The 12,930-nt window shown below is 39.7% G+C and overlaps 2 protein-coding genes across 2 annotated transcripts; both read right to left on the bottom strand.

The window, feature by feature from the left end:
* Positions 1 to 3,717: 3,717 nt before the first annotated feature.
* LOC134038445 (uncharacterized) lies at positions 3,718 to 5,047 on the bottom strand. The gene is made up of 2 exons (XM_062483804.1): positions 4,532 to 5,047; positions 3,718 to 4,286 (listed from the first exon to the last, which is right to left on the bottom strand). Exons 1-2 carry the CDS (start codon positions 4,770 to 4,772, stop codon positions 3,916 to 3,918), a joined length of 612 nt encoding a protein of 203 aa, XP_062339788.1. The 5' UTR covers positions 4,773 to 5,047; the 3' UTR covers positions 3,718 to 3,915.
* Positions 5,048 to 10,590: 5,543 nt separating this feature from the next.
* On the bottom strand, positions 10,591 to 12,520 carry LOC134039083 (uncharacterized). Its single transcript, XM_062484832.1, has 3 exons — positions 12,170 to 12,520; positions 11,870 to 12,079; positions 10,591 to 11,343 (listed from the first exon to the last, which is right to left on the bottom strand). The coding sequence occupies exons 1-3, from the start codon at positions 12,422 to 12,424 to the stop codon at positions 11,200 to 11,202; spliced, it is 609 nt and encodes a 202-aa protein (XP_062340816.1). The 5' UTR covers positions 12,425 to 12,520; the 3' UTR covers positions 10,591 to 11,199.
* Positions 12,521 to 12,930: the final 410 nt, after the last annotated feature.

Below are 12,930 nucleotides of genomic sequence, written 5' to 3'. Positions count from 1 at the left end.
CGATAGCAAATAGAATGGTAAAACTGTGTCCCCACCAATGTTCAAATGGGCCCTTGTTTTAGTATCATGCAAATTAAACAGTAAACACATCTTGAAACATTTTATTTTAATAACGTTTCCGACCCGCAATATATGAGTTCTGAACCGCAATTGTGAACCCCTGCAGGTAAAATAAATAGGCTCAACCCCTAAACTTATATTTTAGCGGGTTACCTGCGGGAAACCACGGGTATACCCGACCCGGTGCAGGACACTAATTTACGTCACAGTAATCAAACCCGTCTTCACCCACCACACACACCTCCTTTTATTGAAGTTGGTGTTGACTGGATCCAAAATATTCCTTAGGAAGTTTTTTTTTTATTAAAAAAATTGCATGTGAATTGTCAGCTCAAACTCTCAATGGTCACCTTTGTGGTATATAGATGTCTAATGGATGGTATATAGATGTCTAAGGAGGACAGCCTTTAAGAGAGAAAGCGATTCCCCATTGATCTGTCACATCAGAATTTTTATTTGGGTTACGAAAGTCTGGAAATTTGAGCGAGAATGTTGCCCGGTAGACCGCATAGTTAGGCGGCAGCCATGTCTTCACGTCATGTCACAAAGTTCATAATTTTACAGTTTTACAGTCAATTCTACACCTAAAGTCGAGCAGGGCAGCTTTCAAGATATATGGGAATTCTGATTTTAGCCAGCTGGTCCGATTATTTTTGTGATTTGTGTAAAACTGACAATCTGAGTGAGAATGCGTCCCCGTTACTGTTTTGACATCGTTAGCCTCAGTCAGACTCGGGTCTCTCACTGGCAGTGTGTACAATGTTGTATTTCACTCCATTCTACACTTTAAACGTCAGGGAGGACTGCCTTAAGTAGATAAAAGCCTGCTGAAGATAGCCAGAATCTCGGATTTCTTTAACCAACCCTGTTTCATTCATCATTTTCCTGAGAAAGCGACCTCCGTTAGCCAGGCTAGTTTTGCCCGAACCAGCCTAGTTTTGCCTGTTCACTCCATCCTACACTAAAAACGTCAGGGAGGACTGCCTTTGGTAGATACGAGCCTGCTGAAGATAGACAGCATCTCGGATTTCTTTAACCGATCCTGTTTCATTCGTCATTTGCCTGAGAAAGTGACCTCCGTTAGCCACGCTAGTTTTGCCCGATCACTTGGTCAGGCTATTTAAAGGTATCGGGGACAAGTGACTTTTGTGCATGGACAAATGAAACGTAAATGTACTTGTCCAAAGTGCCTCAAAAAGTTAATGTCAAGCCCTGAAATTCAGTGGCCAGATATATATGACGACCTGATCGAAACTCCAAGTGTATGACGGGAGAAGTTCGTCTTTTGCATCCGACATGCGCAGTTGAGCATGCTTGATAGTCGTGTGACGTAGGGTGATAATTGGTCAAGTATACATTATTGGGTGTGCTCAAGCCTTCGGCGAGAGCACAACCTTTGTTCTCTCACATATATATTTATTGGGTGTGCTTTGCCTTCGGCAAGGGCACAACCTTTGTTCTCTCACATATATATATATATATATATATATTTTTTTTTTGTATTATTATTATTTCTTTTTGCCCCCCTAAAACTCAGTCAATATTTGGCCTACATAGACAACCTAGGTGTCAAAAGTTTCGTCTTGGTAGCGATTGAGTTGCTTCTATTGGGATTTACGTTCCGTTGGTTTAGGATCAAGTTAAGTTTTTGTGGCGAAAAGTGAAGCTAACGGTGGCTAATTTGCTAGCCACAGTCACTGACGTTACTAACGTCACTACGTCACTAACGTCACGAAAACACGCGTGACTACCTTTGGCAGAACATTCGTTTCGCATCTGTTAACTTGGGGGATAGCTAGGCTAACTATAGCTTTACTGCAAGGCAGCTGCAGGAACGCCACAAGCAAAGAGGCCAGGGTGATAACTATTTACTCATTTTACTTTGTGATGTGTAATGTACAATATAAGCTGATATTATTAAGGAAGTACATCTACTTTTGGAAACAGTAGTCTACTATTTCACTGAAGTATTATCTGTTACACTTCATCTGATAAATGACTAAATGTAAGTATTAATAATTAATAATAATAATTAATAATAATTAATTTCAGCCTAAACCGTACAACGGAACGTTAAATCCAATTCAACCAACGCAAACGCTACCGAGACGAACACAGCAGTAGTCTAGTACTGTACCGTAGTAGTACAATTTACCGGGGCAGCTTCTCCACACAGGGCTATATCGCATTTTGCGTTGTTACTGACAATGATCGCTACCAGCGAGCTTTTTATGAATGAGCGATTTTCCACTAAATAAATGTCAAGCTTATTTACGTTTTGGGGGGCATATTTTCAGTTAGCAGATGGTACTGTTTGAATCGCGATTCCATCTTCTACTGCCGGTAACGTCATAGAATAATCTTCAAAGGGGGTTCTTTATTAATGAATGAATGCAATGAGTAGGCTAAATGCATGAAAATATCACGAGAAGGGAAAAACTTAAAAGGACGTTTAAGTCATAGAGATTAGGTCAATTTTTACACCGGTCTGCCAAATGTATTCGTTTTGATTCAACGATGAGGCTGCCTCTTGCAGGGGAAATGAGAAGACATCTATTTCATTCTACACTTCACTCGTATTTTCAGTTGTAAATGAGCAGCAAAAAAAAAATGCTTTTCAACCTATGTAATCTTTATAAATAATAAGTAGGCCCTATGCATTTTTATATGAAATATACAGAAATATCAGTTGTAAAAATGTCATTAAAAAACGGACCCCTGTGCAACCGACGCAAGCAAGCACACCCTACAATTTCCCCAGAAATTGTACCCTCTCTAGTTGTTAATGTTATATTAATATAAAACTAGTGCACAATGCATGTGATGCAGTTGGTGATTAAGATGCCAGCGAAACACACAAATTCAGATTACTTAAAACTATAAATAGTGCAGTGCCCGTGATAAAATTGGTGGCACACACACACAGTCTCAAATGCAAAATACATGAGTTACTGGATGAAATTCAGCATGTGTGTCACACTTCATTGTGTGATTTCCTGTGCTACAGGTAGCCATGCACACTGAGAAGTTAAGGTGAAGATGTGATCTGATTCACAGTTTCTCACAGAAACGTTTTTGAATAAGAGGGAATGTGACCATAGTTCTCCCTATTCTTCATCTCTTTGCTCTCTTCTCCTCACGGGCTTTTGCCATGCGTTCTGTCCTCTTTGTCTTGTTATTGTTCTCGCTCTCTGATTTACAATAATCATGTTAGAGTAGGTACGATTACAATAATTCATTTTGTAACATATTTGTATGGTTCTCTCAGATCTCCTCTAGTTCATAACATGAATGGGAGTGGGAGTTAAATTGTTTTAATATTATTGGCATTCAGTCAGACTAACAAACTGTATGGTATATACAACTCTAAATAAGCAGCATTTTAGATTCACAAACTCCAGTATGTATTTCATCAAAAGCAAGCGTTCTGTGCAGAAATGTGCCATCTCAGAAGTTTTTGGAATGTCTTGAAAGAATTATTATTACAGGAGAGCAATAGCTTACACCCATACAGCTTATTTAAAGATGAAATCGTCATTTTGCAAGAAATGAAATACAACAATTTCCTTTCGCTTCACAAACCATGAACTCTGGCACCAATGACATTCAGTCCAAGCTATGCTGTCCATTTGACAGTCCACTTTAGTTATGCTTTAGAACCTCACGGTCTTAGCCCACAGTCTTTGTGCAAGAGGGTAAAATACATGTAAAATACAATATACTGCTGACTAGATAGATAGGAATGATCAGTTAACAACTCTGTGAACATATTTTTAAGTAACTTGATAGGCAATGGCACACCAAGCGTGTTACCAACCAGTATTTTGGATGGTAGTCAAATGATCTCATGTCCATTCACCCTCTTTCTTGATTTGTCGGTGAGTGATTCTGCTTTTTCTGCCACATTGTCACCATGAAAGGGGGACATCTGAGGACTCCATTTCCCACAATGCTCTTCTGGAAATTGACCTTGACACAAAGCTTTGGCTCCCTCGGTCCTGTGGTAAAATGGGACGTGATGTCAAATTGAAGGCCACAGTTGTTGGGGAGTAGTGATTGTTGGCGGTGAGGCCACAGTGCATCTGTAATGGGGGGTAGAGTCATCTTCAGTCCCATGGACTCCTCCAGCTGAGATTTATCAACAGGCAGCAGGATGTAAGCACGCTCCAAATGTTCTCCAGCCTCACACTTAATCTGTGTTGACCAGCAGTATTCTCCTTGGTCACCTGAGGAAAAGGATCTTGCTTTTACGCATCCCGGTACAGGTTAAGTCTACTGTATACTGTATGTCTCTGATCTTAATTGACTTTGTAAAACATCAGAAAACATTTCATAAGGATGACTTCTACAATCTAAAGAGCACACCCTTACTACCAAAGTTTCATTAAGGACTAACCTACTCTATGTATTCACAAATACTGTACAGTGTATGACAGAGATACAATTATCATCATAAAAAAATATTTCTCACCTGCTGATGAGTCTTTGAAGCGAATTGTCTGAGTGTCTCGGACCTGCAGCTTTCTCATGTAGGTCCCCGTAGTGCAGTCCAGCACACATTCGGATGGATTGGCCAGATATTTGTCCATCTCTTCCAGAGGTTTGACAGAAGTCATTGCCCCACACTCAGTACCAACCCCGAGAGTTCCCATTATCAAGAGCAGAGGAAACAGAAAATCACTGGAAAGACAAAAAGAGAAGGAGCTCGCCATTTTGACCTGTGAAAACTCAAAAGTTGATGCAGAAAGTGTAGATGCTGTCTTTCTTGTCAGTGCTGTTCCCAGCAGTTGATGTTATTTGGTTCAATCCTCTGGGATTATCTGAAATGGCTACATAACTCCACATTCCAAGTTACACACATACACACATCCAAAGAACCAGGGGAAAAAAAGAGTCAATTTTAAGAAAGAAAATGCATGCACTGCTATTGAAATGCTGAAGTCATTTTTTAGAAGTGCGCAACATTGATGCTTATCTCTGGGGTGCATTTCCGTAACAGAGTGCCAACATTTCTCCAACCGTTTCCCCCCACCCTCTTTCTGGCCTCCGCTGCACTCTAGATCCTAAACACATGTCATAAATATGAACTGAATAGATCAACTAAATAGCTGTTAGAGCCATAAACTGTATACTTCATCTATTTTACATAGTCTAAGGTGCAGTTAGAGATCATTCTTGGCTAATCAAAATATTAAAGTTACTATTTACATACCTCAGATGAAAAGCAGTCTGAAGCAACTAAATTATCTTTGGATGGCTTTGTTCCAAGAATTGAAACACGTAATAATGCAGTTGATAGATGCGTTATTGACATTGGCCACCAAAGAAACGGCATGGTCAATGATAACCTACATTTAAAACATTGTTATTAAAGTACTGGAATACAAAAGGCCTACATATTGTATATATATGTGATGAACATTACGATGACAATACAAAATGTGACATACAGTAAAGGAATTGCAAGGTAAAATGTACATGAAATACATGGAAAAACATTCCAGATAAAAAGATGGAAGTGTTCCCACTGCAGTACTCTGAAAAACTATTAGACACAATATACTCAACAGAGTTATCCTCTTATATATTATGTGACAAACAGGGAAATTGTCACCATCATATGTTGGTTCATGTGAATTTATTAACAACCTCTCTTCACAGAAAAGGTGCTTGGTTTGATGAAAAACCGGAGCACTATTGTTTCTCATTTGCCTATCCTGGAACATGAAATATGAAGTTAAGCCAATCGGGGCAGTGGATGTTCATGGAAAACTACAGCAGAGTTGGCAAAGCATAGTAGATAAGAAAAACTTGTGGAACACAATTTGGAGAGAAGACATTATCTGGCTGTTGAATATAATCCAGATAATAAAATACTGGGAAAAAGAGTTGTATTTAAAGTATACTATAATCAACCTTTTCTTTCTGAATGTATTAAAAGCTCCAGTGTTGGTAACACTGCTCAGAGGAGATGGACCCACCCACTGAGAGAGTTCTGGCCTCTGAATGTTAAGCCAGGGTTCACATTTTTGGGGAGAACACTCAGAAGCTTGTCTTTAATCCACTGCCAGTTGCCAGTCATGCAGTGGGAAATATTGCTATCAAAAATAGTTCAGAATACATATCATGTTTCATTAGGCCAAGACTAACATTTATTATCTATTAACCATCAAACGTTATGAATAGCTCCCATTATTCTGTAACAGTATTCCAGGAACACTCTTTTAGGCAAAGTCTTTGCAGACATTGTCTTACAGAAGTTTTTGTTTCATAAATTTGTTGGGACTACAAAAAAGAGCTTTTCCCTGATGTGTTTTCAGAGTCACAAGGTATTTTGGAAGGATGAGGCCACATGCCTGGCTTGATAATAAGACAGCGACAATCTTACTTGAAGTGTTTAATTCTTAGACCAAAAAGACAGCTTTCTAGCAGGTGGGTGCTAGGGGCTCAGTCCTTACTGGGGAAAGGCTGGTTTCCTGGGCCGCAGCCACACAAACTGGTCATCTGAACAGAGGATATGACCAGGGATCGCTGTTCATCCATGTACAGGAAAGGCAACAGTTCCTGTGAGATCGTCTGGCAGCATGACATCTGCACCAATAGGACAAGAGACAGAAATGGTAGGAATTAACAAACATTACCACAGCTGTAGCACTAATCTCAACCAAATCACCGGTTCAATTGGTGTTTCTCACAGGCGACCTTGCATGTGGCCCTTGTCCTGAACATTAAAAAATTCTATTTCCACAGCTGGATAGATAAAGCACAATGTTTTATCACATAGACTAGAGCATTCTGTTTTCTCATATTCTGTTTTTCTTTATTACAAATATCTACATATAAAACTCTGTGGAAACAGTGCTTTTATCATGTCTTAACCAAATAAAATCAAACTGGTGGGAACGAGGACCATTATGTACAGAATTGAAAAAATACACTCTTTTGGACTCATAAATAATAGTTTATAGTTTGTTTATAGTTCGATATGAATAATATCCCTATCACAGACAGCCATTTAAGAAACATAGTGTCACATCTATAAAGTAGATGTGTATAGAATATCTACACAGTACTTCTGTGATTTTCAATTCCATGGTATGGGGTGTGCAAGCATTACTGTCAAGGGGGTGTTAGGAGGGTTCAGAGAGTGTGCTGGGGAATGTGTGTTGCTCAGGTTCAGTTGGAGGTTGCAGAGGACACACTGGATGAAAGTGAAGCTCTCTGGATAAATGACCCAGTTTTCCCAGCCAGAGACAGGAAGCTTTCTGACAGCACTTCTGTTCTGTGATGTTGACAGCCGTGGGGCCCTGAGAGTCGACCCCAGGCACTGAGGAGACAATAAACAAACATTCAGCACTCCTAAATAACACACTGTGTACAACTAAGCATTGAATGAAGGATGGTTTGAATTACATGCCTGGTTCTGTTCTGACCCACCTGCTCTTTCCTGGGGGGTATGGGAGATGGTGCTGAAAACAGCCTTCCACTGCTCTCGGATGCCAGTCAGTCCACCAGAAGGCAGTTGGGGCTCCATCTGCAGATTCAGACCAGCAAGGATGGTCTTCTTTATGCTTTGTAGTGACTGTCCGTGCCACCTGGAGAGCAAAGTATCATCATCAACTTCACATACATTTTCTATTGTCAGAAATGAGTGCTTTAGCTCGGGAAACATTCTAAGAAGCTCACATGAATCACGTGATCATATTAATCTAGTAATTGACTCACCTGACATTGTTGAGGTTTGAGGAGAGTGCCTACAACAGTTCATAGTAGTTTAAAGAATGCTGTCTTTTCTCTCAAATGTTTACAGTTAGTTACGGAGTCAATGCTGAAAGCTATTTGTGTTCCATTCAAGCGTATGGTTTCAAATCAGGCTTTCAAAATGGATTTCAAATCAGAACAACCATTTTGTTTTTCTGAATGGGTATTTTTAAATCACCATGCTGAAACAAACTGCTAACAACCCAGCACCCCTCATCACATCAATATTCCAAATTGATGTGATAATGTTTGTTTCAATACAATATCCTAATGTATCTGTCCCATGTGTAGGATTTGTCTCAAAGTTGTTTTGCAGACCAAAAGGACCTTTTTGTATTCCACAGTGCAATCTTTTGAGTGCTTGACAGGGAGAGATTGATTATGTTGCTAATGCCTGAGGAGAACAGCCTGTTACACAAGCTGACACGGCTGATAAAACTCCAGGCCATAGGCTTTTTCCACCTACCTAAAATTTGGCATGGGAATGTTCCCCAATAAAAATGACTTCACAAACCTTTCTGTGTGTCTGGCCTGTGACTTTGAGCATATTCAGTTGACTACCTTCATCCACAAAGGGTAACTGTATGCTAAATAGAGGTAAATAGAATGACCTTCCAGTAAGGGAATTTCAACCAAGCTAATAAATTCGGCTCTTTTTGACTGGCTTGCGAAATCAATCAAGCAGCTTTGATGGCGTCCAGATTATTTTCTATCCGATACACACCCACAGACAATATACATATGAGTGGCCCTTACTTTTATTTACAACATCTTCAGTTTTTAAACACTTGACATTACATTTTGGAAAGCACAGTATCATCACCATCAATTTCACATCAATTTTTTTATTATCACAAAAGCTGAGCTCTTGAAGAATTCCATGAAGCCAACATGATCACATTAATAGAGTGTGTTGACTCTGTTGACGTCGCTGAGGTTAGAGGAGAGTGCCCACAACAGTTTTGTGTTTACAGTTCCATAGTTACAGAGTCAGTGCAGTCTGATTGTGCAACTGTAATGGGGGGGTAGAGTCATCTTCAGTCCCATGGACTCCTCCAGCTGAGATTTATCAACAGGCAGCAGGATGTAAGCACGCTCCAAATGTTCTCCAGCCTCACACTTAAACTGTGTTGACCAGCAGTATTCTCCTTGGTCACCTGAGGAAAAGGATCATGCTTTTACGCATCCCGGTACAGGTTAAGTCTACTGTATACTGTATGTCTCTGATCTTAATTGACTTTGTAAAACATCAGAAAACATTTCATAAGGATGACTTCTACAATCTAAAGAGCACACCCTTACTACCAAAGTTTCATTAAGGACTAACCTACTCTATGTATTCACAAATACTGTACAGTGTATGACAGAGATACAATTATCATCATAAAAAAATATTTCTCACCTGCTGATGAGTCTTTGAAGCGAATTGTCTGAGTGTCTCGGACCTGCAGCTTTCTCATGTAGGTCCCCGTAGTGCAGTCCAGCACACATTCGGATGGATTGGCCAGATCTCTGTCCATCTCTTCCAGAGGTTTGACAGAAGTCATTGCCCCACACTCAGTACCAACCCCGAGAGTTCCCATTATCAAGAGCAGAGGAAACAGAAAATCACTGGAAAGACAAAAAGAGAAGGAGCTCGCCATTTTGACCTGTGAAAACTCAAAAGTTGATGCAGAAAGTGTAGATGCTGTCTTTCTTGTCAGTGCTGTTCCCAGCAGTTGATGTTATTTGGTTCAATCCTCTGAGATTATCTGAAATGGCTACATAACTCCACATTCCAAGTTACACACATACACCCATCCAAAGAACCAGGGGAAAAAAAGAGTCAATTTTAAGAAAGAAAATGCATGCACTGCTATTGAAATGCTGAAGTCATTTTTTAGAAGTGCGCAACATTGATGCTTATCTCTGGGGTGCATTTCCGTAACAGAGTGCCAACATTTCTCCAACCGTTTCCCCCCACCCTCTTTCTGGCCTCCGCTGCACTCTAGATCCTAAACACATGTCATAAATATGAACTGAATAGATCAACTAAATAGCTGTTAGAGCCATAAACTGTATACTTCATCTATTTTACATAGTCTAAGGTGCAGTTAGAGATCATTCTTGGCTAATCAAAATATTAAAGTTACTATTTACATACCTCAGATGAAAAGCAGTCTGAAGCAACTAAATTATCTTTGGATGGCTTTGTTCCAAGAATTGAAACACGTAATAATGCAGTTGATAGATGCGTTATTGACATTGGCCACCAAAGAAACGGCATGGTCAATGATAACCTACATTTAAAACATTGTTATTAAAGTACTGGAATACAAAAGGCCTACATATTGTATATATATGTGATGAACATTACGATGACAATACAAAATGTGACATACAGTAAAGGAATTGCAAGGTAAAATGTACATGAAATACATGGAAAAACATTCCAGATAAAAAGATGGAAGTGTTCCCACTGCAGTACTCTGAAAAACTATTAGACACAATATACTCAACAGAGTTATCCTCTTATATATTATGTGACAAACAGGGAAATTGTCACCATCATATGTTGGTTCATGTGAATTTATTAACAACCTCTCTTCACAGAAAAGGTGCTTGGTTTGATGAAAAACCGGAGCACTATTGTTTCTCATTTGCCTATCCTGGAACATGAAATATGAAGTTAAGCCAATCGGGGCAGTGGATGTTCATGGAAAACTACAGCAGAGTTGGCAAAGCATAGTAGATAAGAAAAACTTGTGGAACACAATTTGGAGAGAAGACATTATCTGGCTGTTGAATATAATCCAGATAATAAAATACTGGGAAAAAGAGTTGTATTTAAAGTATACTATAATCAACCTTTTCTTTCTGAATGTATTAAAAGCTCCAGTGTTGGTAACACTGCTCAGAGGAGATGGACCCACCCACTGAGAGAGTTCTGGCCTCTGAATGTTAAGCCAGGGTTCACATTTTTGGGGAGAACACTCAGAAGCTTGTCTTTAATCCACTGCCAGTTGCCAGTCATGCAGTGGGAAATATTGCTATCAAAAATAGTTCAGAATACATATCATGTTTCATTAGGCCAAGACTAACATTTATTATCTATTAACCATCAAACGTTATGAATAGCTCCCATTATTCTGTAACAGTATTCCAGGAACACTCTTTTAGGCAAAGTCTTTGCAGACATTGTCTTACAGAAGTTTTTGTTTCATAAATTTGTTGGGACTACAAAAAAGAGCTTTTCCCTGATGTGTTTTCAGAGTCACAAGGTATTTTGGAAGGATGAGGCCACATGCCTGGCTTGATAATAAGACAGCGACAATCTTACTTGAAGTGTTTAATTCTTAGACCAAAAAGACAGCTTTCTAGCAGGTGGGTGCTAGGGGCTCAGTCCTTACTGGGGAAAGGCTGGTTTCCTGGGCCGCAGCCACACAAACTGGTCATCTGAACAGAGGATATGACCAGGGATCGCTGTTCATCCATGTACAGGAAAGGCAACAGTTCCTGTGAGATCGTCTGGCAGCATGACATCTGCACCAATAGGACAAGAGACAGAAATGGTAGGAATTAACAAACATTACCACAGCTGTAGCACTAATCTCAACCAAATCACCGGTTCAATTGGTGTTTCTCACAGGCGACCTTGCATGTGGCCCTTGTCCTGAACATTAAAAAATTCTATTTCCACAGCTGGATAGATAAAGCACAATGTTTTATCACATAGACTAGAGCATTCTGTTTTCTCATATTCTGTTTTTCTTTATTACAAATATCTACATATAAAACTCTGTGGAAACAGTGCTTTTATCATGTCTTAACCAAATAAAATCAAACTGGTGGGAACGAGGACCATTATGTACAGAATTGAAAAAATACACTCTTTTGGACTCATAAATAATAGTTTATAGTTTGTTTATAGTTCGATATGAATAATATCCCTATCACAGACAGCCATTTAAGAAACATAGTGTCACATCTATAAAGTAGATGTGTATAGAATATCTACACAGTACTTCTGTGATTTTCAATTCCATGGTATGGGGTGTGCAAGCATTACTGTCAAGGGGGTGTTAGGAGGGTTCAGAGAGTGTGCTGGGGAATGTGTGTTGCTCAGGTTCAGTTGGAGGTTGCAGAGGACACACTGGATGAAAGTGAAGCTCTCTGGATAAATGACCCAGTTTTCCCAGCCAGAGATAGGAAGCTTTCTGACAGCACTTCTGTTCTGTGATGTTGACAGCCGTGGGGCCCTGAGAGTCGACCCCAGGCACTGAGGAGACAATAAACAAACATTCAGCACTCCTAAATAACACACTGTGTACAACTAAGCATTGAATGAAGGATGGTTTGAATTACATGCCTGGTTCTGTTCTGACCCACCTGCTCTTTCCTGGGGGGTATGGGAGATGGTGCTGAAAACAGTCTTCCACTGCTCTCGGATGCCAGTCAGTCCACCAGAAGGCAGTTGGGGCTCCATCTGCAGATTCAGACCAGCAAGGATGGTCATCTTTATGCTTTGTAGTGACTGTCCGTGCCACCTGGAGAGCAAAGTATCATCATCAACTTCACATACATTTTCTATTGTCAGAAATGAGTGCTTTAGCTCGGGAAACATTCTAAGAAGCTCACATGAATCACGTGATCATATTAATCTAGTAATTGACTCACCTGACATTGTTGAGGTTTGAGGAGAGTGCCTACAACAGTTCGTAGTAGTTTAAAGAATGCTGTCTTTTCTCTCAAATGTTTACAGTTAGTTACGGAGTCAATGCTGAAAGCTATTTGTGTTCCATTCAAGCGTATGGTTTCAAATCAGGCTTTCAAAATGGATTTCAAATCAGAACAACCATTTTGTTTTTCTGAATGGGTATTTTTAAATCACCATGCTGAAACAAACTGTTAACAACCCAGCACCCCTCATCACATCAATATTCCAAATTGATGTGATAATGTTTGTTTCAATACAATATCCTAATGTATCTGTCCCATGTGTAGGATTTGTCTCAAAGTTGTTTTGCAGACCAAAAGGACCTTTTTGTATTCCACAGTGCAATCTTTTGAGTGCTTGACAGGGAGAGATTGATTATGTTGCTAATGCCTGAGGAGAACAGCCTGTTACAC

Source organism: Osmerus eperlanus, chromosome 18, assembly GCF_963692335.1.
Source record: "Osmerus eperlanus chromosome 18, fOsmEpe2.1, whole genome shotgun sequence".
NCBI classification, from domain to species: domain Eukaryota; kingdom Metazoa; phylum Chordata; class Actinopteri; order Osmeriformes; family Osmeridae; genus Osmerus; species Osmerus eperlanus.
This window is presented reverse-complemented; position numbering and strand designations above follow the sequence as displayed.